Source organism: Arvicola amphibius, chromosome 2 (genome assembly GCF_903992535.2).
Source record: "Arvicola amphibius chromosome 2, mArvAmp1.2, whole genome shotgun sequence".
Taxonomy (NCBI): Eukaryota; Metazoa; Chordata; class Mammalia; order Rodentia; family Cricetidae; genus Arvicola; species Arvicola amphibius.
In genome coordinates this window covers 181,860,580-181,888,370 of record NC_052048.2, presented here as the reverse complement: position 1 = coordinate 181,888,370, position 27,791 = coordinate 181,860,580, and the positions used below count along the sequence as shown (strand labels likewise).

Genomic DNA, 27,791 nt, shown 5'->3' with positions numbered 1-27,791 from the left:
TCTTAGTGGCTTTCCTTCCTTTGGCCCAAGTTTACTAAAAGCTAGGGAATCCAACTAACTCTCACTAATTCATGAGAAAAATAGACTTTTCAGGCAGTGGTTACCCCTCAAGGCAACCCTTCCCCCTTGAAGGGAAATATGTGGATTAGTTATTTTGGAGGCTCTCCCAGTGCGGAAGGAATGGAGACTAAGATAATTTTGGTTAAGTCAGCTGAGGTATGAGTTTGTACAATGACATTATATGCATAGAATGTTCTATATAAGAACATTTTGTAAGACGCAGGCGTACTTTTCATTATCTACTGGGAAGAATGAAGACATAAGCTAATACATGATCTGATTCTGAATGGTGGAGTTCCTAGAGACCCTGAGGGGGAAATTAAAACTATTAAAATTTACATATAGTTTTCAAAATTTTAGATATTATCAACTTAGGACAGTACCAACTGACTAATAAAAGACAGACAATCTTAATTTAAAAAGTCTGATTACATAAAGATAGACCTGCCATGCCTTTGCTCACTTCACCTTTCTGCTTCTACACGAGGCAAAGTTGGTCTTTGTTAGGCATCTACACAAATTCTAATTTGTGCAATACTATAACCAAAATGCTTGGCTTTACATGGTAGAGAAAGCAGACACCTTAGATATCATGTAGGTCAACTTTTGGGGGGAATTTTACTGTTACAAATAAGTAGGCTTTGAGCTTGGTCCAGATAGTAGACTTAATAAAATTCACACTGGACTTCAAGACTGCCCTCAATTATAAACTAAATACTATGTCTTATAAGAAATTCCAAATAATTTTGACACTTCTAATCCTTTTTTCCAATACTTTTTCTTATAAGTCATTGGGCATTGAAAACATAACTATACCTAACTTCCATGTTTCTACTGGCAAATATGAAATATTAATATAATATTGTGATTTTAATCTTCAAAAGCTGTGATATTGGTTAGTTACAAGGACATACTACTAAATATAATAGTCTAGCATATGAAAGAGCAGTCTACCATTTGTGTGTCTGTATACATGTATGCACATACATTACATAGTTGTGTTATCTAAATGTGCTTCAGGCTACTATTGCTACCAAAGAAATCCACAAAGCAATCAACCTGAAAAAAAAATCAGTACCAGTCAGCTAAAATACTCATCCAATTTAGGTATATGAATCAGCACATAAAAAAGCAATATCTCAACAGTACATCTTTTTTTTTTTTAAAAAAAAAAAAAGACAATCATTATTGCCCTGTATCAGATCTGAAATGGGTTCCTTTCAGATAGTTTCGATTGCCTACTTAGATAATTTCTTCCATGCTTTAAAGTGCAGAAACATGATGTCTGTATTGAAACAAAACCTATGGTTCATTCCCCTCCCTCCCCCCCCCCCCATACTGCATGCATTCCTCAGGTAATCTTAATCTTGACTTCCTTTTGTTGACTTCCAATGTGGTTGACGTCACTGCTCAGATGACAGCAGACAGTAGCGAGTCTATTTCACAGCACGGGGTTTCTTTAGCAACAGGCTCCACTGCAATGGCAGTACTTTGGCCATGAATATCTCTAGTTGTGATTATTAAATATAGTGAGCATATACATGGGTTTACTGGGATATTGGATTTTTTTTTAAAAAAGGAAAATGAACCCAATTTAGTAAATCAACATAAATATAAACAGAACAGTTAGCCTCCTACAACTGAGCTGACCCAGCAAGACGTCTCGCAGTTGGGTTCTTTCTCCGATTGTTTCAAACCTGCTGAGAGAAGAGAACTTTAAATCAGCAGCCCACAGTGTTTCAATAGGGCAGATCTTGAGCTAAAGACTCAGGGTAGGATAGGAGTAAATATAAACAACACAAAGGGGAAGGGTACCACTGGCATCTGCTCAGATGTGACCTTCCGCTCCATCTTTGTACTGATTCCCCCTTTTTCTTTCTCCTGGATGTTCCTTTCCTACCTTGACCTTCATCTTTGCTCATGGCACTCAAAGTCGAGCTGGCTTTTAAGCTCTACAATACGGACTGGGAATTTTCTAGTGTTTTACACGACTGGTTAGCTCAGTCAAGGCCACATCAACATGCCAATGTGATTGCTTTTCTTCTATATATCCCATGTCACTTTTTTTTTTTCTTATCCCTGAGACTTATCAGACCCTTAGTCTATTCTTATCCATTCTTCTCCCTTTCATCCAGCTGCTAAAAGTCCTTTCTGAGGTAAGGACATATTAATGCGTGATAGATTGTATTTTCAAAGTACAGTGTGTACTTTCATTTCAAGGGAATGGCCATACAGTAAGTAGGGAGTCTGGTGTTTTGGAACAGGGACCCCTCACCTGCCGTCTCATTATCCTGAGTAGGTTTGGTCGTCTGGTCGTCTTATTATAGCCTCTGCAAGAGGTCAGTGATGAAGACTATGGAGGAAGGCTGGTGTGTGCTTTGCCTCCCCGTGCTGAACAGTCCCAGGTGCACACTCAGGCTGTCTTGTATGTGAGGGGTGTCCTCTTCGGCCCCCCATTCCAGGGTGGTTCTACTCTACTTCCCATAGCCTGAATATGACCACAGGGACCATGATACCTGTGATGGTGGACAGTCAGCATCCCCTACTCAGGAAGGATGCTGCCATACCACCCGGACCACTACGGTGGAAGATATATTTATGCTCCCAGGATTTCAGAGTCTTAGGCCCACAAGTTCATTCTTTGTGTTTAAAACAAAAATTCACCCTCCCCCCTTTCCCCTGCCAATAGAAAATTATGAAGGAATTTTAAGAACATTACATTTTCGCTGTATGTATATTCTAAAAACAAACAAACAAAAAAATGGGTTATGGTGAAGAGTGTTTAGAAACCAGGCACAGTAGTGCATCACGCCTTTAATCCAGCACTTGGGAGGCAGGCAGATCTCTGTAAGTTTGAGGCCAGCCTGGTCTACAGAATGACAGAATGATTTCCAGGACAGCCAGGACTGTTACACAGAGAAATGCTGTCTCAAAAAAAAAAAAAAAAAAACCAAAAAAAAAACAAAAACAAAAACAAAAAAAACCCAAAAACAAAACAACAACAACAAAAGAATGTAGGCTCAGAGCAGACTGCTTGAGTATCAGTGTAGGTATTTTTGAACATTAATTTTTTTGTTGTTGTATGTTTGTGTTTTGACTGCATGTATAACTATGTCCCATATGCATGCCTAGTGCCCTTGGAGGCCAGAAGACGGTGTTGATCCCCTGGTGCTGTCCTGGTGCTGTCGTTACAGAGGGTTGTGAACTGCTGTGTGGTTGCTGGGAATCAAACCTAGGACATCTGCAGGAACAGCACATGCTCTTAACCGCCAAACCATCTTTGCAGCCCCTGGGTGCACATTTGGCCACTTGTTAGATATGTTCCTTTACAAAAGTTACTTAATTCCTCAAAATGGTAACAATCCTCCCACTTAACGCTCACAGTAACTGGAGGATCACACGAGGCAATAATGGTGCCTAGCAAACGGTAGCTGTTGGGTACTTTTTAAAGCATATTTAGTGATCATTAGGATAATGGGATTATTTAGAAGTCACTATAAGTAGAGAGGCCGGGCTAGTGGATTTCATTGGCTCAGAAGAGCAGTATATAACTGATGGAGAAGGTGGAGTGGCACACTCAGGCAGCTGCACCAGGATGAAGAGAGTGCAAAACTCAGGAAACGGGGAAGTCCCTCCCTCCCTAGAGTGGATCTCAGTGATCCTCTAGCTGCCTTCAGAGCTCTCATTGGCCCAGAGTTCGCTTCAGAAGTCTCTCTCCTAGGACTCTGCATTACTAGGAAGCAGACTATTCTCACCTTATTACTGATCTGAGTTCTCTTTCTGAATGTTCTCCTATTGAGGGACCGGCTGGGTCTGTTTCTTGAAATGGGGAAAGGCCACAATTAGGAGTGGATTATCTCCTCATACAACCAGCAGTACTGGTTATTCTCTGAGTGTATTTTAAACACCACCCAGAGCGTGTTTCTGGAAAACACGCACACACTTTTCCTAGAGGACCAAGCATTCTTAGCCATTAGTTTTCACTGGACAGCATATTTTGTCTGTTTAAAAATTTTGCCATAGCCACCTTAAGTCTGAGGCTGTGGGCAATGTCTCCTAGGGGAGTTCTAGAAACAGAGCCAATGGAGGAGGCACACAGTTTCTCCTAAGAGATTTGTTTCCCCCGAAATAACTGTGTAGCCAATCACGGGGCCTGCAAAGAAAGATTGACCATGCTTATCCCTTAGGGCTCTGTTGGTCAGCTGTTCCACAACTATGACAACTATTTAGAAACTGTCTTGCTGGGAACCATCCCATGACTGAGGCATTTATGTTGCAAGCCTGACAAGCCAGCGGTAACAATGGCTTTGTAAATTGTCCTTTCTCTGGGCTACTACACACATGATTTTTTAGAAACTGATGGTCATCCAAGCATAGATTTGTGAGTTAGCAATATTTCTCATTTGGCCCCAGGACATCATATTCAGTGATTCATCGGGAAAAAAATAATCAATCTCTGAAACATGATTCCCCCTAGGATATTACCTTAGTGGGGGAAGTGACCTTATCCACAGATTGCTTTTCCCAGAGGTTCCGCTTGCCAGATACATCTCCTGGCCTCAAGTCCTGATGAGAAGAAAGCAGAAAAAAAATGACAGGTGACCATTCATGATTTCTGGCTAAGCCTAAGTAGGCCAGCCACCATATCAACTGTCCAAAATAGAAGAACCACTAGCCGTTCCCTGTCTTGTGAGCAGACCTTGGGCTGTTTCATGGCTACAGATGTCCATGTTGCTTACCCAAGAGGCAGGCTGAAGGTTCAGAGTGTTTCTCAGGCCCACCCTGCCTTCGGGAGCGCACTTGGAAGCACTTGACCTCTGGTCGTGTCTGCATGGAGCTAAGTTCTCATAACCTCCATGGCGCTGTGCTCACCGTCTTTGCTGGCCACCATCCCCCCAGCTCATTCCCTGTAGTGTTTTATCCGTCCCCTAACCACCCCCTTTTGTAGGATCACTGTCCTAGGATCTTGCAACCTAAGGGAGATACTGAAATCATTCCGTGTTTCTTGATGGCCGAGTGTGTAATTTGGAAGTGGATTAGTAGAACCTAGCCCCACAAAAATCATCCTGTCTCACCCATGACAACCCTAAGAGAAGTGGGCAATTGATGATGTATGTTAATAACATGTGTGACTCCTGGGAAGGAAACAGTAAAATAGGACCCATACTAGTCATACAGCCTTGGATTCTTGTTTACTACCTCATAATTAATTTCATTTGGATAAGGACCCAAATTGCTGTTTTCATTTACTTTTCTTCCAGCATTTGCTTATATTAGTACTTGGCACAGGTAGTTTGTAGAAAATGAATGTCTTTTACTGAAAATAGTACTGCTTACTTTGGCAATGCTTTTTCTCGTTAGGAAGGCAAAGCTAGCAGCTGTGGTTTTCCATGGATGCCAGTTTTGGCGAACATATTTCTGACACGGAATACCAGCATCTCAATACTGAACATGCATGGTTAAATAATGCCATGTGGAGATTTGTCATACGCTTAGCGAGGTTATGGGCCTGTGGCATGAATTCCTGATATTCTATTAGAAAGCGATACCTGTTTAACTTGGAAACATTAAGCGACAAATCATATTTAAAAAGAAAAAAAAGTTCCACTACATTTGCCAGTGTGGGTAAAAGTTGCCAAATTGTCTGGAAGACTTAAGAACATTGGCAGCTGTAGGAAGGAACATGCTGGCAGAAGCTCTGAAAAGTGGGTGCTATCACTTATTTCTTTGATTCATAGATGACAAATATTTTTCTTTCCCATGAGTGTTCCATTTCCCTGAAACCATGTTGATGAATCTTTCCAGATCATTTAAAGAGTTTAAATAAGGTGTTTCAAGAAAATAGCGGCATCCACATTGTACGTCAATATTTTCAAGTCAAAAGGAAACATAAATGGAATTACCTGACCATACTATATGTGAGAGAAAGACCCAGGCTGGGAGAAGAGGTAGAAATGAAGGCAGGAAAGGCAGGTCTCCAGTCAATGAGAGACGAGAGAATGAAGAAGAGAAGCCAGCTGAGAAAGACATCATTCTTTTTTAAACAAAAAGAGAGACAAGTTAGCACTTTAATTGCTATATGACATGCAGTTTAGACACAAAGACTAGACAAATCAGCTAAAACATTCAGGCTTGAATTCCAGTCACAAAGTTATGCTGGAAGTTTATAAATTCTACTCATAAGTAGCTTGGCTGTCCCAGAAAGATACACAAAGCAGGACAATATTTAATTTTAAATATGCTAATTTTCTGGGGGATAATGATGACAATTTTGAGTACTTGTAATTCTTAACATCCCTGAGAATAAGGCCATAACTACGAAGTCTTGGGTGGTTTTTCTTCTGAATTTCAGAACGCAACATGCTAGCGTTAGTCCTGTGGCTTACTCTTCTGCTTTTGGGGTTTCACCATGGGTAAAGGCTGTTTGGTTGAACTAACTCTTGACTTTGTTCTCATGCTCACAGGTCACAGCTGCAAACAACAAACCTAGGATTTCTCCTCCAACTACCCATAGTGAGAATAAAGGAAATGGGTTGAGAATAAGTTGTATCTGGTCCGGAACCAGACGGGACTATTGGAGTTCTCCTACTGGGTGCTGCTTATAGATAATCCTCTGACATCCTGGACTCAGGACCAGCCTAATCAGAGCCCCAAACCTGGATATCTTGAAGGACCAAAATGGAAACATACATGTCTGAAATGGCTGGTGTAAGAAAAGAAAGGAACAGAACTAATTTTTTAAAGAATGTATGTTTTCATACTTCAAAAAGTGCTCAGATTATAACTTGAAAAAATAAAAAAAAAAAACCATAATGGTCAGAATTTAGCTTCAGGTCACCACTGCGAAACTTCGCAGATAGGACTAAGATCCCTGTTTGGTATCTTCCTATCCTGCCTTCCTTGGAGGTTTTGTCTGACAGCTTACGCATCTGTAGGACGCTGGTGGCCTTTTCCACACTGAAATTTTACCCCCTTTTTGCTGAAACCACAGAATCCGTGCTTCACTTTTCCTACCTTGCTGGGTTCCAAGTCGTTATCTTCTTCCAGGAGATAGTCACATGACTAGCTGTGATTTGACATAGTGGGTACTAGGGCTAAAATCTACCAGAGGAATGTATCTAAAGCCTTAAAAGGCTTAATGAGTATATCCAACCTAGTATTTTATTTATGACATCAAATATATATTTCTTACTTATTTGAGGCCACACAAATCTGTCAAACCCAATGGGAAGAAGGTGATCACTAAGATCTATACTAACTGTCATATTCTTCCCTTCTTTGCTTTCCTAGATAAGTTTAAAAGTCACTTATAAATAGGAGGCAAAGCAGCCTGTGGTTTTATAAGTTTCCTGTATTACTTTTCTATCCTGTCACTTTTTAGGAGGCCATCAATAACCGCAGGCACTGTTACTGCTATCTTTGGTGTGAGATCCTTAGTACAATCCCACCTATGGAGGTAATAAGTCCACTTACATTTACTTTTTTAACCCTTCCACTAGGAGGGTAATGGGTGGGAAACAAGTCAGGTCAGGGGCTGATGAAAGACTAGAGAGGCAGCCCTGGACCAAGCCCATGAGGACAACCTGGTACAGGATGAACTAGACCACACATACGGTAGACGTGGGAGGAAAGGAATGGCTATCTGCTCTAGAGAGGAGATGCCATACTCAAAGAGAAGCCATTTATCGTTGTGTCCTTCTTTTCTCAGGAGAGTTCCTGAAGTGGGGTATGTGGCCATGAACTCCTCAAGTTTACGTGTTGTAGAATGGCTTTTAGTTTCATTTGGCTTTCAGAGGGATCCATAATTCAGAAATCAGAGTATTAGTAATTATGGGCCTAGAACCATAACATTGACAGACCATAATTTATTTCTATTTAAAAATAATTTATATTTCTTGTGTCGAGATGACCAGTTGTGACACTTGAGGCCCCAAAGATACATCTGGGTGTGGTGTCTTGCCCCCCCTTTTTAAATTGACTCCATCTCCTTTATCTACTTGGCAGGGAAGCATATTTTTTCAGTGGGTAATGTCTTCACAACTGTAAACTGAGTTCACATTGGCATATATTCTGTGAAGCCTTGTGCAAAGGCCTTAGGCAGAATATTTACTAAAAAGCTCAAGGTGTTGCTCCCAAGAAGGGAACACAAACATTTTCATTTCTCCTTTACAATTTGGGAAGTGCTAGGATATAGCTACAGGAGCTTAATACTTTAAAAGCATGGGATCTGGGATGTTTTTCTTCTTAAAGAATGAAGGTTATGTTCAATGCCAGCCTGGTCTACATGGTGAGTTCCAGGACAGCCAGGGCTATGTTATCGCAAAAACCCACAAAAAAAAATAAAAGATAAATAAATTAAATAACAATGAATGTGGGTTGTGGCAGTTCCTTTTCTGCTCCTTTGATACCAATAAAACTGCAGAGTCATCTTGGCAGAGAAGGCTGAATGGGGAATGAGAATGGTGTATTCTAATAACAACTGTAAGGCAATTACATAGTGAGTTAAAGGAATATTTGTATAACTAGCTTACACTTAGTAAATAAGAAAAGTTTTAGTAGTCTAAAATAATATTCATAGCCAGTTTTTGTGGCTTTGCAGGGGGAGTATTCCAGTTTTCTAGTTTCAGGGTTTTTTTTATGGTTTTCCTTTTCAGGTGTTGATAACACATTATTCAATTTATATTAATTATATGTATAGTAGTAATTATTTCAATAGCTATGAAATAACTATTTTGTGTTAATTTATAGAAATTAGGTAAAATTAAAAAAAAAACATGGCTTGAAAACGGTCAAAATACACAATCTTTTGGGAATATGTTTTGGAATGCTTGTAATAAATAAATAGCCTGAGAAACATGGCATTTTGCTTTCAAATTCCTGTGTGTGGTTTATAGAATAGAAGCCAAATAAACAGATAAGTAAATAAAGGGAAACAGAGAGAAATGCAGAGGGTCTTAGTTGAACTGCCCAGCATCGTGTGCCATGACTAAGTCCCCTCTACTCAGGCAGAGGCTGTGCTTTACCCTGAACTGTGGTGCAGCTGCTCAGGCCACTCTGTGTCTGCACACCCAGCAGTGAGCCACCACCAGTGTGCCACCCAGCAGTGTGCACACCCAGCAGTGAGCACACCCACCAGTGAGCACACCCAGCAGTGTGCCGCCCAGCAGTGTGCCACCCACCAGTGTGCCACCCAGCAGTGTGCACACCCAGCAGTGAGCCATCCACCAGTGAGCCGCCCACCAGTGTGCCACAAGCAGTGTGCCGCCCACCAGTGAGCCGCCCACCAGTGTGCCGCCCAGCAGCGAGCACACCCACCAGTGTGCCACCCAGCAGCGGCAGCAGAAGACAGGAAAATCATTCTTCCTAGGCAGCTGAGCTAACTGCTCTTTTATTCTTATGTGTAAGTTGTAAGATCTGAGAAACTCAGAACTCCCCAAGCTACTTACAGAAGGCTTTGGAGCAGGTGACTTGTTGCCATCTGGTGATTTAGTTAGCCATTCATTGATGCGGCTGGAAACTCCCACCTTGAGGCCAGCGGTTTCCTGCAAAAAGCCAGTCATCTCAAAAACTAGAAAAAAAGTACCTTTACCCAGGAAACCTTACACACTTCAAGGTATCCTTAAATCTGCAATTGTTGATCTTGAGTATCAGCCTGACTGAAGGATTAACTAGAGAAGATGCAGGAAGACACTCCCTGCCCCTTCCCCAGAGGAGGCAGCACCTTCTGGCGGTGGCCAGATGTGAAGAGGGGCTGCTTTGCCTGTGTGCTTCACACCTGGCTTGGGGGCTGCATCTGTCTTGTTGCTTCAGAAGCCAGGCTTCCTTCGCTGACATAAGAACCCAGTTTTTTTCACTCTTCCAATGTGGACTAAAGCCCAGTAGCTCTCCGGGTATCCTCCAGGCCTTCATCACCAAATCAGGACTGCTGAAGCACCCGGTACTGTGGGCTCAACCGCCAGCCACCTGCAGTGGGTTTTCAGCCTCTCCAGTGTGCAGCAAGCCACTGGCTGACCCAGCTTCCACCATATAAGCCAATTTAATACATTCTCCTTCATAACAATGCATATTTATTGTATTGATTCTGTCCCTTTAAAAAGGATATCAGGGACTGGAGAGATGGCTCAGTGGTTAAGAGCTTGGGCTGCTTTTCCAGAGGACCTGGGCTCGATTCCCAGCACCCACACAGTGGCTCCCAACCATTTGTAACTCCAATTCCAGAGGATTCTATGATCTCTTCTGACCTCTGCAGACACTTGGCATACACATAGTGCATAGATATACAATACAGGCAAAACAGCCATACACATATAATAAAAATAAATCTTTAAAAAAAGGAATATCAGTTTTTATTCCATGTCCCCTTGTCCCATCCTAACCCTAATGACCAATAATTAAATGCAAGCATTTCATTTAGTGGTCCATGGTCACAGCTGAGTACACAGGCTAGCCCATAAAAACATTCTTTATGAGCTTGCTTTATTTGTCTTTTTTTTTTTTTTTGGCAAATCAGTGCAGATTGTACATTCTTCATTGCATTTGTTGTGAATGAAGGCCATTCCTAATGCAAATGGGGAAAATCCATTTTTCAAAACTTAGATGATGAGATCCATGCTCATACCTTATTTGGTGTTCCCGAGGCAGAGGGGGAGGAAAACACATTCCCTCTCTCCCACATGCTCTTAATGTTGCGGACCCCTTCAGCAGGGACAGGGAGATCCGAGGCTGCAGGCTTAGGAGGTTTGGAAGCCTTTGTTCCCTGAAATGTGCAAATACGCTTTAAGACAGTGTTGAGAAGTTTGTCCTCATAAAATCAGAGCGAGATGGTCAGCACCATCAACTAAAAATATCATGGTGTGCACTTCTATTGAAAGGGATTCGTGGTTTCTTGTTGTACAGCTGCATTCTGATGTTGTGATTCTTCACATAAACCATCAGAGCTGGAGCAGAGGATCTTCCAGAAAAGAAACGTGCTTTTTAGGACTCTATCATTAAGGTGACAGAGGACTCCATTTCCTCAGTAGATTATTTTCTGGTGTTTTCATTTTTAATGTGCATGTGTGTTTGCATGTTTGTGTGTATGTATGAATGTATGTGGAAGCCAGGTGTGTGTGTGTGTGTGTGTGTGTGTGTGTGTGTGTGTGTGTAGGAAACCAAAGCTCAATCTCAGGTGCTATTTTAGGGGCCTTTTTTTGAGGGGAGCGGTGGTTCTTGGATTCAGCTAGGATGCCTGGCCAGTGACCCCCAAGAACCTACTTGTCTCTAACTCCTCAGCCCTGGATTCTAACGTGTGCAGCCGCACCTGGCATTCTTTATGTGGCTCCTAGGGCTCAACCGTAGGCTCTTTTTGCTTGTGCAGTTGCTGAGTAAACTAGTTCTCAAGCTTCTCCAGTAGATAGGCGTTTGTTCTGTTTTTAAACGTGTATGTGTGTGTGCTATGCATAGGTGTTTGAGTGTGTGTGTGTGTGTGTGTGTGTGTGAGAGAGAGAGAGAGAGAGAGAGAGAGAGAGAGAGAGAGAGAGAGAGAGAGAGTGCATGTGGAAACCAGGGGTTGATGTCCAGTGTCTCCCTTGATTGCTCTTCACTTTCTACATTGAGGTAGGCTCTCTCACTGAGCCTACAGTTCACTGGTTCTGCTAGTCTAGCTAGGCAGCTTGCTCCAGGGATTCCTTGTCTCTGCCTCCCAAACGCAGGCTGCGGTGCCTTCAGCTTTTATATGGGTGCTGGGGGTCTGAACTCCAGCCCTCAGATTACAAGGAAGTCCTGTGTGATTACACGGCCTACTGAACACCTCCCAGCAGATAGGTTTTTAGCACCTACTATGCATGTTAACTTTGGTAGAGTTTGTCAAAGCAAGCCAGTTTGTTTCATAAACCACAGTAAGCTTATATTTTGATAGGATAAATGTCAGTAGCTTATTAGTACTTATTTTGCATTGTAGTAAACACTATGAAAAAAATGGGTTGCAATTTAGCCCTAGAAGAGAACACATAACAGGGAAATGATATTTAGTTTGAGGATATCAATCAGGGTAAGGATTCTCTAAGGATGTAACATTTACAACCAGATTTTACCAGAGACTCAGAAGTAGAAAAAGGAATAGGAGGAGACCTTCATTCTATGCAGAAAAACAGCATATGTAGATGCCCCAAAGTGGGGAAGTTCTTCAAGACTGAAAGGCTGAGGCAGGACAGCATAGAGAATATACTGGAAGGAACAAAGGATACAAGTAAGAAGGGCATGTCTTTGAGAAACTTTCCCAGCTGTAAACAAAGACAAGCCCAGATGGCTTCTCTATCAGACCTGATCTGTGGCTGGTGGTTTAGTAGGGATGAGTAACATCTTCAGTGGCATACAGAAATGTGCCTTTGCCCAGTCTGAGGCCATCAGAGCAAGGACCAATCTAACCAGAGAAATTAACTGTGCACAGTTTGTCATGTTTTAGTGGACACCAATCTTGTAAATAAAATGGGTATTAGTACTTCATTAAGTATTTAATAAATCATAAGATTCCCCTCTCAATCTCTCATGTCATTTATGAACTACATTCTAGGCATCTCTACTCTGAGTACAAAGGAGAGGAGAAAAAGAAAATGAACCCAAACAAGTTACTTCACTGAAGATGCTCTGATACAGAAGGTTAAAGCCATTGTTCAAGTCTACAGAAAGAACGTAAAAGCATAACATCTTGATCAGTGATGCTAATCTTTTAGTGCTTTGGATGAGAAAGACACATTACTTCCAAACAAAATCAAATTCCCAAGTCAACTGAACAGAAAAACAAGTTGGTAAAAACATAAAACTCTGATCCTTTTACTACTAACCAACCAAGTAAAATGGATGATGATGAACACAAGTTGGTTCTCATCTTGATATTATTTCAGCTACCATATTTATTAATAGGAGGTTTCTGCAAACAAAATTCAAGATGTACTTGTGACTATCTATGATGCATATATCCATCAATCTATTCATTAGCAACTAGAGAGAAGGCTTAGTGATTTAGAACACTGGCTGCTCTGGCAGATTCAGTTCCCAGCATATCCACATGGTGGCTCACAACTACAACTTCAGTTCCAAGGGTGCACATATGTACATTCAGGCAAAACATTCATACACAAAGAAAATTCAGACTACAAGTGTTAAAAACAACCTACTCAAAAGTCTCTACTACATCTTTCTTACTGTATTTCTTCATAGCTTATGGAGATCATTATTAATATTGTAATATTATCAGGGTGCCAGACTCATTCATCACCCTCAAGTTTCTGCAACCACATATGTAATCCCAGCCTGTTTCTGTTCTGTAGGATTGTGACCAGGGAAGAGTGCTCACCTCTATTGCGTTGGTATACTGCTCCAGCCTGCTGTCAATCTTGGAGACTACTGCTGCTTGATGAGTTGACTTGACACCACTGCCACGTAAACACAGACATGGAAACATGAGTCAAAAGACATCTCTCCGAGTGTGTCACAGCTGATGCGTCTCAACTGAGCAGTCAATTGTAGTTACCTTTTCTGCACTGACTTATTCAAAAATTCTGCTCGTTCCTCTATCTGGAAATAGAAAAAGAAGAGAAGAAGCCGCGTGAATATGCAGAAGGAAAATTGCGTGCCAAGCCCTAACACTGGGACGCTCTGAAGCCTGACAGACTGAGACGTGACTAAATAGAATCTGCACTGATGTGCCTTTGAAATTCCTTGTGAGCACTTCTGGAAGGCAAGGCAGACCCAGAGTGGCACAAGTCTCTCCTTTGGTCCTACCCACAGTGCCCTGTAGCCACACCACGCCCATTCCTGAACCTGGTAAATGAAAAGCGCCACAGAGCATGTGAAGGCGCTCCAGTGATGTGCACAGCAGCCCAGACGGGGAGAAAACCAGGAATGATGTATTTGACGCTGGGGAAGTGAAGGGGGGACTGGAAGAGGATAAAGATGTAGAGAGAGAGGGGCCAGGGGGAGATACTGGGTTTGGGAAACAAGAAACCACCATACACAACACAGACCAATGACAAATTAATTATTCATATACTTAAACCTCTATCACCTGTAATGGCTTTTGGAATGGGTCCTTTGGAAGTTAATTGTGTCAGGAGGGTGGAGTCCTCATGAATGGCATTAGTGCACGGATGAAAAAGACAAGAGAGCTTGCCTATTGCCTTGTTCTCTGTCACAGGAGGAGACAGCAAGAACGTGCCCATTTGTGGAGGAGGGGGAGAACCCTTTCCAGAATCAGCAGGGCTGGCATACTGATGACCTTGCACTTCCCAGGCTCCAAAATTGTGGGAAACAGATGTCTACTCGGATTAGCTGCTTGGTTCCTACTGTGTAATGTAGGCTGTCCTGGAATTCTTGATCCCCTTGCCTCAGTACCCTAAGTGCTGGATTGACAGGCATGCGCCATCACACCTGGCAATGATAACTGCCCAGTCTACAGTAATCTGTTTTATTCATCCAAATTGATTGAGAGAAGGCAGCATTTAAGTCTGTCAACCTAGGTCAGGTCACTACAGTAGATTCCTGGACAGGGCAGACTATGGAGTCTTTCAACATGTGTGTTCCTTGGCAGACTAGGAGGACAAAAGGTCCTTTAAGGAGAAAACACACTTAGTAGATTAGGGGAGCATAGAAATAAAACATTTAAATGTCAGTGGTAGGTGCCAAATTAAAGATGGGTACACGATGCCACATCTATAAGATAAAGTGGGGGCAGGGGAAGAGGCCTTTTCAGAAATTTTGGTATTTGGACTGAGTTTTGTAGTTTGCAGTTTCCCCAGTGAATTTATGAAAGTGAGGGGAGGCATACATGAACTAGAGGGAATGGTTTTTTTTTTTTTAACAAGTCAAATACTTAGAGACATGGGATGCAGAGGGCAGTGGGGAGCACACTGCAGTGCAGGACCAAAAAGAACCGAGACGTGTGTGTGTGTGTGTGGCTCTGCTAGCATCTTACTGACTCAGGTTGTCCCGCTCACCTCAGCTGTCACACTCCCAATCCTCCTGTGTAGTTAATTCAGCTTGACCTCATTTTCTAATCTAGTTAGGACTCACCCTCTGCTTACTGACTCCTGCTGGGAAATGCCTTAACTGTCTTCTCTAAATTACCAGTTTGTGTGGAGTTCACGAATTAAACACTGCACAGCATTGAAGGAATTTAAGGAGGGAAGTTGGCTGCCCCTGATGACAGGAGGCAACAGTATGGTCTCAACAGACTCAGGGAAGAGATAATACTGCCAGTTTTAGATGTTAGTTTATGTATTTTCTTTACTTCACATTCCACATCTCCATCAACAAACTGCAACAAACAACATCAAAGACCTTTAGATTTACTCTACATAAAATTTATTCTCTGCTTATATTATCATTCATTGTTACCATAATCAAGCAATGAGAACTTATAGAGTTGCCCAGACAGTAGAGAACATAAGTAATACACAAAAATATACTATTTTGAGGTCAAGATTCAGATGTTCCCCTCCCATGGACACTACACAATAACACCTGTGTGTCAGAGGGATTATAACTGAAGCTATAGCCTGGCTAGCAACTGGAATTCCATTATAGGATAAACTGCATTTAGGAAAATCTCAGGAAATTCTCTAAAAATCATGCCATCAAGTCAAGGGGCACATGGTGTGTTCCTGAATGCTCATCTCTATTATGCGTAAATTAAAAATGCTCTGGCCCTTTCTATGCATTGACTGTAAATGACTATAGACTTGTGCAGTTCCGTGAGAGAGAAGACAGAAGAGGGGCTTCCTAGGAAGGCCCGAGGAAAAACTAAGGATGGACTTGAGAAATTAGGAAGCCGAGGAGCTGGGTAGAAAGAGATGATTAAAGACTTCTGGGGGAAGGAAGCCCCAGGTTCTCCAGAACTCAGGGTAGATAGGATCTAGTCTCAGTGACGACTGCTCTCATGTTATCAGGACTGTTCAAGGAAGGCTCAGCTTGGGAGAGACTTTAAGGAAGGAAGGGAGAACATTGTTTTCTTTGATGATTTGTTGATCCAGGAACAAAAGAGCAGAACTGGGGACAGGCTGCACTCTGGCAGAGATAGCCAGAGTAGAGGGAAGTTTTCTTCTTATTGGTTGGTTGATGTCTGTTGTTGTTCCTTTTGCTTTTGTCTTTCTGTTCCTTTTTCTATGCTGGTGATTTTCAAGCCATGGCCTGCACTGTTTGCCATGACGGTTCCAATCAACCAAATGAAAACATTTTTTATGGTTTTGCATTTGTTTGAAACATAGTTTTACTCTGTACCTCTGGTTGCCCTAGAACTCACTAGGTAGGTAGTCCAGGCTGGCTGGCCTTGAACTGATGATCCCCTTGCGTTAGCCTTCCAGTGCTGGAATAACAGTGTTACCACAACCAGCCTTAAGCACTCTTTATTTGTGAGATTTAGTTTTTAAAATTTTTTATATGTGTGGGTGTTTTGCATGTATGTATGTCTGCATTCACTGCCCATGGAGGCCAGAAGACATGTTAGGTCCTCTGGAACTGGAGTTACAGATGGTTTCTGGCTGCTGAGTGGGTGCTGGGACCTAAACCCAGGTCCTCTGCAAGAGTAACAAGCGTTCTTAACTCCTGGCTATCTTTCCAGCCCCCACTTTAAACAAAAATTTACATTATTAAGAGTTGAAAAAAAACATTTCATGACATAATTATATTAAATTCAAATTTCAGTGTTCAGAGATGGAGCTGGCCTATTGTAGGCCTTGTACTGTGTATTGAGGGCTCACTGGCTGAGATGTTGTCCCTTTGTGAGTCCTGAATCATTTCCTGTGAGGCCGTCAGCTATATTCCCATAAAGAGGCAGCAAACTTACTTTGCACTTTTCTTTCTCACAGTATGTAACACAGATTAGTTACATTATAAATATAGATATTTAAAAATAAATTCCCACTCGCTTATATTGGTGTGCTGGCTAGTTTTAAGTCAACTTGACACAAACTATAGTCATCTGGGAGGAAGGAGCCTCAGCTGAGAAAATGCCTCCGTAAGACCAGGCTTTAGGCAAGCCTGTAGGACATTTTCTTAACTAGCGGTTGATAAGGGAAGGGTCAGTCCATTTTGGGTGGTGCTGTCCCTGGGCTGGTGGCCCTGGGTTCTATAAGAAAGCAGGCTGAGCAAACCATGAGGAGTGAGCTGGTAAGCAGCATCCCTCCATGGCCTCTGCATGAGCTCCTATCTCCAGGTTCCTGCCCTGTGTGAGTTCCTGTCCTGACTATCTTCAATGATGAACAATAAAGTATAAGCCAATTGGATTTTTTTTTAAAAGTGTAAGTCTTGGATTTTCCCACATCAGACCCTGAGATGAGTGGTCAAGTACAAAAGTCACAGTTTTCCTGCAACAAGGATACATTCTGAGAAACACATTGTTCATTGGATGATTTCACTGTGTGAGCATCATGCTTTGATCCTACTTACAGAAACTGAGGCACCTACCATGTCATTATTATGTACCAGTATTGTGCATCTGGTCTATGAGCGACCAAATTGTTATTACCCAGTTCACAATGGTACTTTGGGAAATATTAGAACTGTAACCAAGCAGGGCGTGGTGGTACATGCCTTTAATCCCAGCACTTAGGAGGCAGATGGGTTTCTGTGAATTTGAGAGCAGCCTGGTCTACATAACAAGTTCTAGGACAGTCAGGACTACATCGTGAGACATGGGCTACAAACCAACCAACCAACCAACCAACCAACCAACCAACCAACCAACCTGTGACTAGCAGTCACACCATCATAAAGACTAAGTGAGATTATTTGAATGCTGAGGGCTCCTGAAACAGCTCATTTGGTAAAGCATGTTTCCCAGAAGCATGAGGACCTCAGTTCAAGCTCCAGGTTCCAATGTAAAAAGCCAACTGGGGTTGCATGTGCTTGTAATTACAGCTCTGAGGACCTGGAGACAGGTAGTTCCAGGCTAAGAGGAGAACCTGACTCAAAAAAAAAAAGTGGATGGCTTCCGAGGAAGTTGACCTCTGGCTTTTACATGCATGCACATCTACGCATACACATCCTCACATGCATGTGTTCTCTCCACAAAACACACACAAGAAAACATTCTGACAAATAGGTAACAACTGTAAAGTGGAGGTGACTGGCTTTTGGTCACTTTCACATGGGAGCCTAGTTGAGATTTGACACTGGCTTTACCCATTATTGATGGTTCTAGTCCAGTTAGGCTAATGGTAGATGAAGACAGGCTAGGAATGTTGAAGGTTCTCTAAGGCACTCACTCATTCAGGATTCCTCTGCAAATATTTATCAGATACCTTCCATACATAAGGTACCGTGCTGAGTGCTCAAAGCAAAGGAAAGACTTGGTAATAAATGAGCAATCGAGTCTGCTGCCTCCCCCAACACAACACACACACACATCTCAACCAGTCCACAGTCTCCCTGACCAGTTCTTGTTTTGCTCCTTCTTTTTCCTCTGGACAAGAACTTCTTGGCTTCTTAACTTCAGAGTCAGGAGCTCTGCTCCATGAAGGCAGTAGTAACCTAACTCTCCTGGAAAAGGACCCTATCTAAGTTGCATCCGATTTCCTACAGGAATAGCTTTGCAGTTCGCACCTGGACTAATTCCAGTTGTTTTGCTTTTAGTAATCCCAAAATTAACATTAAAAGTAGCGGAAAGAGTCAGTGTTCAAATGTTTGTATCCCTCTAAAATTCATATGGTGCTGTCTAATCCCCAATGTGTTATATAAAAGGTGAGGTTTTTGGGTGGACTCCTCATGAATGGGATTGATGAGCTTCTTAAAGAGGCCAGAGGGAGCTTGCTTGCCCCTTCTTTTTCCTTCCACTATATGAGAATAGCAAGAAAGTATCATCTATGAAGAGCCAGTCACTGAATTTTCTAGTGCCTTGATCTTGGACTTTTCAGCCTCCAGAACTGTGGGCAATACATTTCTGCTATTTATACGTAACAAAGTGGGGAAGAGGTGTTAATTCAGTCTACATGACAGAGCAGCCATAGTTGTAGATGTGACCTAAACCCTGCTACCTCGAAACAGAATGCTAATGTACTCCCCCTTCAGTTTACCTTTGATATAAAAGCTGTTTGGATAATAAACACAGGTGATATTCAGGATTTGAATGAACCCTGAGACTCCCTCTTGATATTGCTGTGTGAACTGTGCCTCAATTATTCCCACGCCTCTACAATGGTCCGAGAGATAATTTGAGGCTGGACCTCGACAACCAAGTCAAAGATGATTTGATATTGTAGCCTAAACATATTAACACAGCACAGCAAAGATTTAAATGAAGCAGAGAAATTCTTGGATGATCAAAAAAAAAAAAAAAAAACCCCGAAGGGGCTCCAATCACATTTTTATGATACTGGAAGAGAAGTTTTATAAGAATTTTTGGGAGAAACATACCTTCAGAGATGAGCCTTTGGGAGTGAAACACTTGAATGGCTTCTTGTCCTCGGACGAGCCATCTTCTGGCATCTTCTGGCGTTTCTCAGCAGCTTCCGCCCTTCTCTTTTCAATCTCTTCCTTTAGCCTCCTCTTCTCTTCCTGAGAGAAAATAGCAAGCATGTCACAATCTGCTTCAAGTGCCTCAGTTTCCTCATTGATAAAACAGAGCCACAACGATCACTGAATATCATGACAACTAATCTAGAAAAGATGTGTCTGAAATGTTTAGACTGCCATCCTACTCAATAAGGCTTCTTGAAAGGTGATGTCACCATCACCATCTTGTAAGCCACTTAGCAACAATGAATATGTAAGTGAATATGAAGGCTCCCTCTACCTGCTTCCAGGAAGGATTGTCAAGGTGGAATTCTTTGTGCAGAAAGTGCTACAGATCTACAGCACCAGGCTTGACAAACTGTCTGAGTTCCATAGGTTGAGAAGATTTTGTGGCAGTCCCTGACTCAACTGAAGACATTATTTTAGGTGGTGTGACAACCTGAGAGGATGCTGATATTCCTCAGTGGGAAGTCTACAGATGATCTCATTAACCGTCTGTGCTTTTGCCCCGATCTAGAGCACCCTTTCTTCTGTCAAGCTAAAGCTCAGGGTTCTGATCAAGTCGCCTCTGTTCTTTAAGACTGATTTTCTGAAAGACTGTTTCAAACTGTGAGATTAGCTGGGTGTAGTAGTATAGGCCTACAGTGTGATACTTGGAAGGTAGGAGCAGGAGTTCAAGGTGAGCCTCAGCCACATAGCAAGTTCAAGGTCAGTGTGTAATATGTGAGGGCCTTTCTTAAAAAAGAAGAAAGAAGGGAGGAGAGAGAAAGAGAGAGAGAGAGAGAGAGAGAGAGAGAGAGAGAGAGAGAGAGAGAGAGACAGACACAGACAGACAGACAGACAGACAGACAGGAGACAACAAAACAAACAGAATGGATGAAGTAGCTCTGTAGGAAAAATACGTGCTATATAAGTATGAGAACCGAGTTCAATCTTCAAAACCCACATAAATGGTAGCTCACATTTGTAACCCTGTACCAGGAAGGCAGAAACAGGTGGGCTCCTGGGGTCCCTATTTAGTTAGAAACTCTGTCTCCAAACAACAACAACAACAAAAAGAAAAGAAATAGTAGCTGATGCCTGAGAAACAATATTAAAATTTGACCTCTGGCTTACACACACACACACACACACACATGTTCACACAAATGCACATGAACACTTACACACATACATATCAGAATAAAACATCCCTGACATCATTATAACTAGCTGTTCAAAAGGGCCAGAGGATGTAGTAAGAGGGTTCTGTGCTTGGTGGAAGGACCCCCAAACCCTTCTAGATACAACCCAGTGCTTCCATCCTGATATCCCCCTGTAAGCAATGCAGTATAGCAGTTCCTCCTTTGAGTGCCTGCGATGTGTCAGCCACTGCAAATACAGCCATCTACTTAGTCATCAGAAAGATCCTGCAAAGTTGATACTATTTCACAGGCAAGGAAAATAAGACAGGGTCGCTCAGGGTGGTCCCAAGGTCCCAGCTTGTAAGTGGCAGAGTCAGGTCCGTCAGATTACAAACTTCTACCCTCGCAATCACTTTCCAGTCAGAGGTCATGGCCTGATTGGAAGCAGGAGCCAGAGGAGACACTGGCATAGTTCTTCCAAACGTCCCACCCAACTTAGGAAAACGGATAACGTCCGCGTCAGAAAAATCAGTGAAAATCTTCTCACGTGTTTTGAGGGGCTAGGAGCTTGGGACCTGGAAAGTTCTAGGCTCAGGGGTTGGAAAAGCGGGGTGCCCACGCTTATTTCATGGCTTATCCATCACACATCTTCAACCAAGTCACTCTTACTATTTGATTCCTCGTTTCTGTCCCCATAAAGTAAGAAAGCGCCCCAGGATAGAGGAAAAGAATGCACTCTGTAAACCGGAGTCATCTAAGTTGTAGCTGACTTAGCTGGTTTTTCATGTGCTGAGGTCAAGTTTCTCTCCTTGTAACCCGATCTGCTCTGTGTGAAGAATGAAACAAATGCAAACAAATACATTGCTAACAGAGGCAGGGTACAAATGTTGGCTGCATTGCTAACAATGGCAGGGTTCCGGTGCCACGGAAGCCCTGGGTTGGGCGCATTGCTAACAGTGGCAGGGTTCCGGTGCCACGGAAGCCCTGGGTTGGGCGCATTGTTAACAGTGGCAGGGTTCCGGTGCCACGGAAGCCCTGGGTTGGGCGCATTGTTAACAGTGGCAGGGTTCCGGTGCCACGGAAGCCCTGGGTTGGGCGCATTGCTAACAGTGACAGGGTTCTGGTGCCACAGAAGTACTGGGTTGGGTGCACTGCTAACAATGGCAGGGCTCTGGCGCCACGGAAGCCCAGGGTTGGGTGCATTGCTAACAGTGGCAGGGTTCTGGTGCCACGGAAGCCCAGGGTTGGGTGCATTGCTAACAATGACAGGGCTCTGGTGCCATGGAAGCCCTGGGTTGGGTGCATTGCTAACAGTGGCAGGGCTCCAGTGCCGCAGAAGCCCTGGGTTGGGTGCTGGTATAAAGTAGTGGACAAAGCAGATATCGTCCTACCCTCTGTACATTCTAATCTTCTTGGAGAAATTCGAGGGTCAGGGAGACGGCTCAGCAAATACCAGGCTGTGGCAGAAGCCTGGAGATCTGAGTCTGATCCTTGGGACTCATGTGAAATGTGCAAGGAGAAAATCAGCTCCACAAAGTTGTCCTCTGACTACCACGTACATACACCCCCCACGTATGCACATCATACACACCAGCGATAATAATAACATCTCTGCAGAGACTCCCCAAATATTAGATATTGTGTAATAACTGTGTTTTTCTTTTCTTTCTCTTTGAATTTTGTTTGCAAGGAGAATTTCTTGGTGTAAGCCAGGACTGGACTGAAACTTACTGTAGAGTCTAGCCTGGCCTTGAACTCAGGAAACTACTGCCACAGCCTTCCAGCAGGAAGATTGCAGGCATGAACCCACCATATCCATTCTGCTTCCCAGCTTGGAGCTTGGTTCTGTGGTAAGTGGCAGACCTCTCATCTCTCAGAGTCCCCATTGTCCTTCACTGAGAGGCTATATAGGACAATAGGCTCAGTGGGAAAATTATACAAACTCCTCTGTACCTCAGTTACTTCATCTAGAAAATGGGGACGTAAGTACCCAGGGTTCAGACACATGCAAGTTTGTCATCATAATAAATGATTGTTATTATTATTGTGAGACAGGGTCTCCTATAACCTAGGCTAGCTTTGAACTTGATATGTAGTGATGGAGGACTTCTGAGTCTTCTCCACCTTCTGAGTACTAGGGTTACAGGGGTGTATGTACTGCTATGGAAAGAATCTAGGGCTTTGTGCACGCCTAGCAAGTGCTCTACTGACTGAGCTACCGGGTTTGTGATTGACACACTATATGTTCAAGAGTGCACTCTCAGAAGAGCAGCAGGGGACTACAAGGGACTGTTCCTCCCTCGGCTACAAGGTCATAGGCCACCCACGTAAGGATTTAGGGATCTCCGGGTTTCCCCTGGCTGGGCCAGGCAGCCCTTACCTCTTCTCTAGCTTTTCGATCAGCTTCCTCCTGTTTCCTTCTCTGCTCCTCTTCCTCCAGGACCTTCCTTCTCTCTTCCCTCTTTTTCTTCAGCTCTTCCAGCTCCAAGGCTGCCTCCTGTTGCTTTTGTTTGAGTTTTTCAAACTCTTCGCTCTCGGTCTCCCCACGGCGCCTGCGCAGCTCCTCCAGCCTTTTGCCCGCTTCCACTTGTGGGGCACCTTCAGCTTCTTTGTCTCCACTGGCCCGGCCTCCGGGGCGGCTGGGGCTGAGGGAGAAGGAAAGGAAATGCAATTACCTGGTTCTGTCTTGCAGCCCACATTGGAAAGAGGACAGTGTCTGACTGTAGGCACTATAGACCCAGGCGCCTGATCCTCACACCAGCCCTGGGGTTGGTTGTGGGGATCTACATGAAAAATAAGGACTTCACGAGGGCATCTACTGTTACGGCAAAGTAAAAACGGTACACCGAATGTGGGAAAAAGATCCCATTCCCGGGCAACCCTGAAAATAATAATATTTTGTATATGATCCAGATAGACCACTTGGCACATAGGCAGAAGAATTGAAAGCAAGGTCTTAAGATGGTGGAACTCCTATATTCATAACATTATCCACAAGGGCCAGGAAGTAGGAGCGACCTGAGTCCATCATAGGATGCCTGGATTAGCATATGTGGTGCATCCTCGCCATGCAGTACTTACTGTTGAGACTTCAAAAGAAATATCAACAAATGCTACAATGTGGGTGAACTTGAAACTATTCTGCTGAATGAGACAAGCTAGTTACAAAAGGAAAAATACCTCAAAATTCCACGTGTATGAAGAATCTATAGCAATATCAAATTCGTAGAAACAGAGAGTGGTGGTTCTCTGGGGCGTAGGAGGTAGCCTAGGAGGAGCTGCGTGTGAACGTGTGAATGTGGAGTCGCAGTTCCTCAGGATGAAAGGATTACGGAGTGGACCGCCGCTGCAGGCCCTTGGGAATGCAGTTAACACTACCAAACTGTAGTCCGTTTGTTTGTTTTTGAGACAGGATCTCTCTACAGCTGGCCTCTAGCTCAAACTCATAATCCCTCTCCCTCAGCCTCCTAAATGCTGGGTGTTTACCATTATTTGGGCCTTATTGTTTCATGGGGGAGTTAAACCCACTAAGGTATGTCTGTTTTGATAGAGCTTCTGGGACATTTTTCTTATCCAAAGAGTTTATTTCTACACTCTTCGACCCCAATACAGCTGGAGTATCCTTTGTCAGGATTTAAAACTCTAAACTATTACAGATGTGGTGTGATGAGGGCGGTTACTGGATATCAAAGGGGTCAGTCATTATATCTTATAAATGTTTTCAAATGTATCATCTCGTCTCATAGTCATAATAACTGGGTCATTCATAAAATAGGAATTTTATGGATAAGGTGAGAGAGATAACTTGTCCAAGCTGTAGAAAGGAGTTGAGGGCTAGGGACGTGGCTCAGTCAGCGAAATGGTTACCGTGTAAACAGGAGGATCCATGTACAAAAGCTGGGTGTGATGAGAGGCAAAGCTACAGACTGGAAAGCCAGCCCGCCTGCTCCCAATCAGTGAGAGACCCTGCCTCAAAAACAAGATGGCTGGCTGGTGAGGAACAACAGAGTATACTCTGCCTTCGCTAGTGAAGTCACACAAGCTGGGTCCTCCCTGAAGTGGACCGGAGGGGAATCTAGTGGCTCCCTTGAAGGCTTTGATATAGGGAGCCTTTAACTGCAGGACAGAGATGTGGAATCGCTTCTGCCCAAACACTTACTACTGTACAGTGAGGTCATTACTAACGAGATCCAAACACAGCAGTCCCACACCCAACCCCTTTGTCTCAGGGACAATGAATCACACTGTTTAATATTTATTCTGTGTCAGGGATGGCACAGCGCTTCCAGCTATGGAACAAGAGAATGAATGGAACAGGGCGTGGTTGAAAACACGCAGTGCACGATACTGATCTTATTTTACACACCTCTTGCTTTTGAACACAGAGGCAGTTCAGAATATACGGTTTCCTCTGGGACAATGTTTCTCAAGCTTCAGGTTTAAAAAAAAATCAGTTTAGTAAATTGGTCTCAACATTTTAAATAGGGAATGAGGTGTAGAGGTAAAGACAGTACCATGTTTTGGAACAACTTATTTTAGCTATAAACATGTATGGGGGGGGGGCAGGGCCATGATATAAATTTGTTACTATGGGGCTGAGATAATAAAGTATAACAGGTTCTTGATGGTCAGAGGTGAGTTCTCATTTTGAACTCGCACGAGGTTCAAGGGTTTCTTACACCCTTCCATTGCTCTTTCAGTGCCACAAGGTCACGAGCACATGACTCCTCGTTCGGTGAAGGTCTTTGCGTTTTTTGGAAAGAAGTTTGCTCTCTCTGATCATCTGGTGGTGTGGACTACAGGACAGGCCTATGGAACCTCCTCTGGGATCCACTAGGTGTCGCTCGGTCTTTATTTTGTGTAGTCAAAGCATTGGGGCTGAGGCTCTGGTTCAACAGTCACAGGGCAGAGCGGAAGTGCAGGCTTAGGTTTAATTGGCATTAGAAAGCTGGCTCTGCAGCACTGTCGTGCATGGTACAGGACCACTATAAAATATGCACCTATGATCACTTTCACTCATATGTATATTGTATGATCCTGTGTGTGTGAGCTATCTTGAGTATTATATACATAGAAAAATATCTGGAATAAATGTTACTGGTAGTTGAATTTTTTTTTTTAAATTCTAACCTAAAAAAATTCTAACCTTAGAAATGAAGAAAGAAGTCAACTTTTACCAAGATGAGAGCAAGACTTTAACAATATTGCTTCTGCTTAAACATGCTGGTAGGCTTGTGGTACCAGGGTGGTATACGGAAATACCCTCCAGAAAGTTCTGCCCTGTCTTTGGCTTTTTTTTTTAGGCTTAAGGCAAATCCAATACCAGGCTTTTGCTCATGAAGAACACAGCTTGCTTTTAGCTCAGTTGGTAAGTAAGCATCTAGCTAAAGGTTCTTACTGTGTTCCTCCCTGTATATGGAACATAACATTCTCTACTCGTATGGGCATCAACTCCTAGCAGACATGGACAAAAATAAATTACATTGTGGTAAACTGGTTTCTCTCACTTTCATATATATATTCCTAAAATGGGAAATGAAGGCAAATTTACATAGAGGACTCTTAAGTCCTCTGGGGGAAAGGCTGTGATTTGGTTTAACCTAATTCACCCCAAGGTTTTAAATCACAGAATAATCTGAGCTTCACGAAACACTGATTTACAACCTTTGTAAAACTGAACTCTTAAAAACGGTGCTGAGAAAGGTTTGTAGGAAGTTGTCTGGACCATCCAAAGCATGAACCAATGATATTAATTCCAGTTATATTATTTCTTAATACACTGATACCACACAAGCATATTGTCAAAAGTATTATATGCCTTGCTATTAAAAAAGAAGAAGAAATAGAAGAGGATTAGGCTGTGGTTGAGCAATGAGCTCTGGTCTTCTGCTAGTGACAGGGAGACAGGACCTGCTGACTATATCTTTAAGACAAAGGGAAGAATGCTGTCAGGTCAGATCTTTTCTGTCCAGAGGTGTAGGACAAGGACCGAGTCTCCCTCCCACATATGGGAAGAAAGCGACTGTTAAGTAGTCACGACTTACCTGAAAGCATTCTCGGTTTGTTTAAGCTTGTGAGTCATGAATTCTCCATTCTGTGCCTTCACCTCTGTAAATCCCTTCTTTCGATCCAAGAAACTCTTGACTTCTTCTTTGGGTTCTTTGTCCTTCTTAATCTTCTCATCTTTGATCTAACCAAGGATACACATCAAGAAGATAGATAACTATAAACATCTTACTAGGTTTTGGCTATTACCAAGACCCCAACTTTTAAAGAAGTCTTTTGACATAGAGTAACCATCCAGAACATGATGTAGAAGTGAAATTAAGAACATTATTGGAGAGCAAGAAGCCATAGTTCTTTGGCCTGTGAGCCCAAACCTGAACCTTAGTTTTAGGAAGTTAAGAGCCATTGCTGACCTCACTGGATTTTTATTTGGGGGAAGAGTATTGTTGTTATGTCTGGAAACCACCAAGTTCTAGGAACTCCACCTAAGAGTAGTTGCTTGCAGGTCCCATTAAGAAGAACAATTAAAGGTGTGGTTTTGATAAGAGTGGCCATGTAGCTTGGCCAAGTTTCTTCTTGGCTAAAGGGAGCATCTTTGATAAGAGCCTAACAAGGAGGAAACAAGAGAAAAGCCAGCAGGTAATGCAGATCTGCCAGTTCTGGGGACTGCGATCCAGGCTTTCAGGCAAATGAGTAAGGAGTCCCAAGGAGGCAACACATAACCTACGTTTAGGGGAAGGACTTAGAACCATGATTGAAGCCATATAAACGGTTCTAGGGTGCATGCTGACTTCCACAGGTAGGAAAGAGTTAGACCACCAGAAGTGGGCTTGTGATCGTCATATAACACGGATGGAAAGGATATGCAGAGAGCAATCGGGAACTTTAGTATTTTTGTGGGGGTTGTGTTGTAAATTCCTCATGGTAGACAAAACAGATTATTTCAAAGTGGCTTTTAAGGTGGGCAAAGAGTTTAAATTACTATCTCATCCATTCTTAAAATGTGAGCAGGAGAGCATGTTGTCCACTGTTCTTTTCAAGACAGTTGCAAAGATCTAGGGCTATGCAGAAACACTTGGAGGAGGAAAGGTAGACTGGGGCTTCTCGGCTGTCTAG

The 27,791-nt window shown here is 42.9% G+C and overlaps 1 protein-coding gene across 5 annotated transcripts in view; it reads right to left on the bottom strand.

Moving 5' to 3' along the window:
- Positions 1-1,229: 1,229 nt before the first annotated feature.
- The window catches only part of Cald1 (caldesmon 1), a 185,296-nt gene continuing 158,734 nt past the window's right edge, over positions 1,230-27,791 (bottom strand). For 4 of the 5 annotated variants that reach the window (XM_038317885.2, XM_038317881.2, XM_038317883.2 and 1 more), the window contains 9 exons: positions 26,714-26,859; positions 23,050-23,314; positions 19,447-19,587; positions 13,571-13,614; positions 13,394-13,472; positions 10,679-10,816; positions 9,507-9,602; positions 4,546-4,626; positions 1,230-1,760 (listed from right to left, as the gene is read on the bottom strand). In XM_038317885.2, the coding sequence (XP_038173813.1) occupies positions 1,752-1,760; positions 4,546-4,626; positions 9,507-9,602; positions 10,679-10,816; positions 13,394-13,472; positions 13,571-13,614; positions 19,447-19,587; positions 23,050-23,314; positions 26,714-26,859 (999 nt within the window). In that variant the 3' untranslated portion in view covers positions 1,230-1,751. The remainder of the gene's footprint in view (positions 1,761-4,545; positions 4,627-9,506; positions 9,603-10,678; positions 10,817-13,393; positions 13,473-13,570; positions 13,615-19,446; positions 19,588-23,049; positions 23,315-26,713; positions 26,860-27,791) is intronic. The other variant, XM_038317882.2, reaches the window with a different exon arrangement.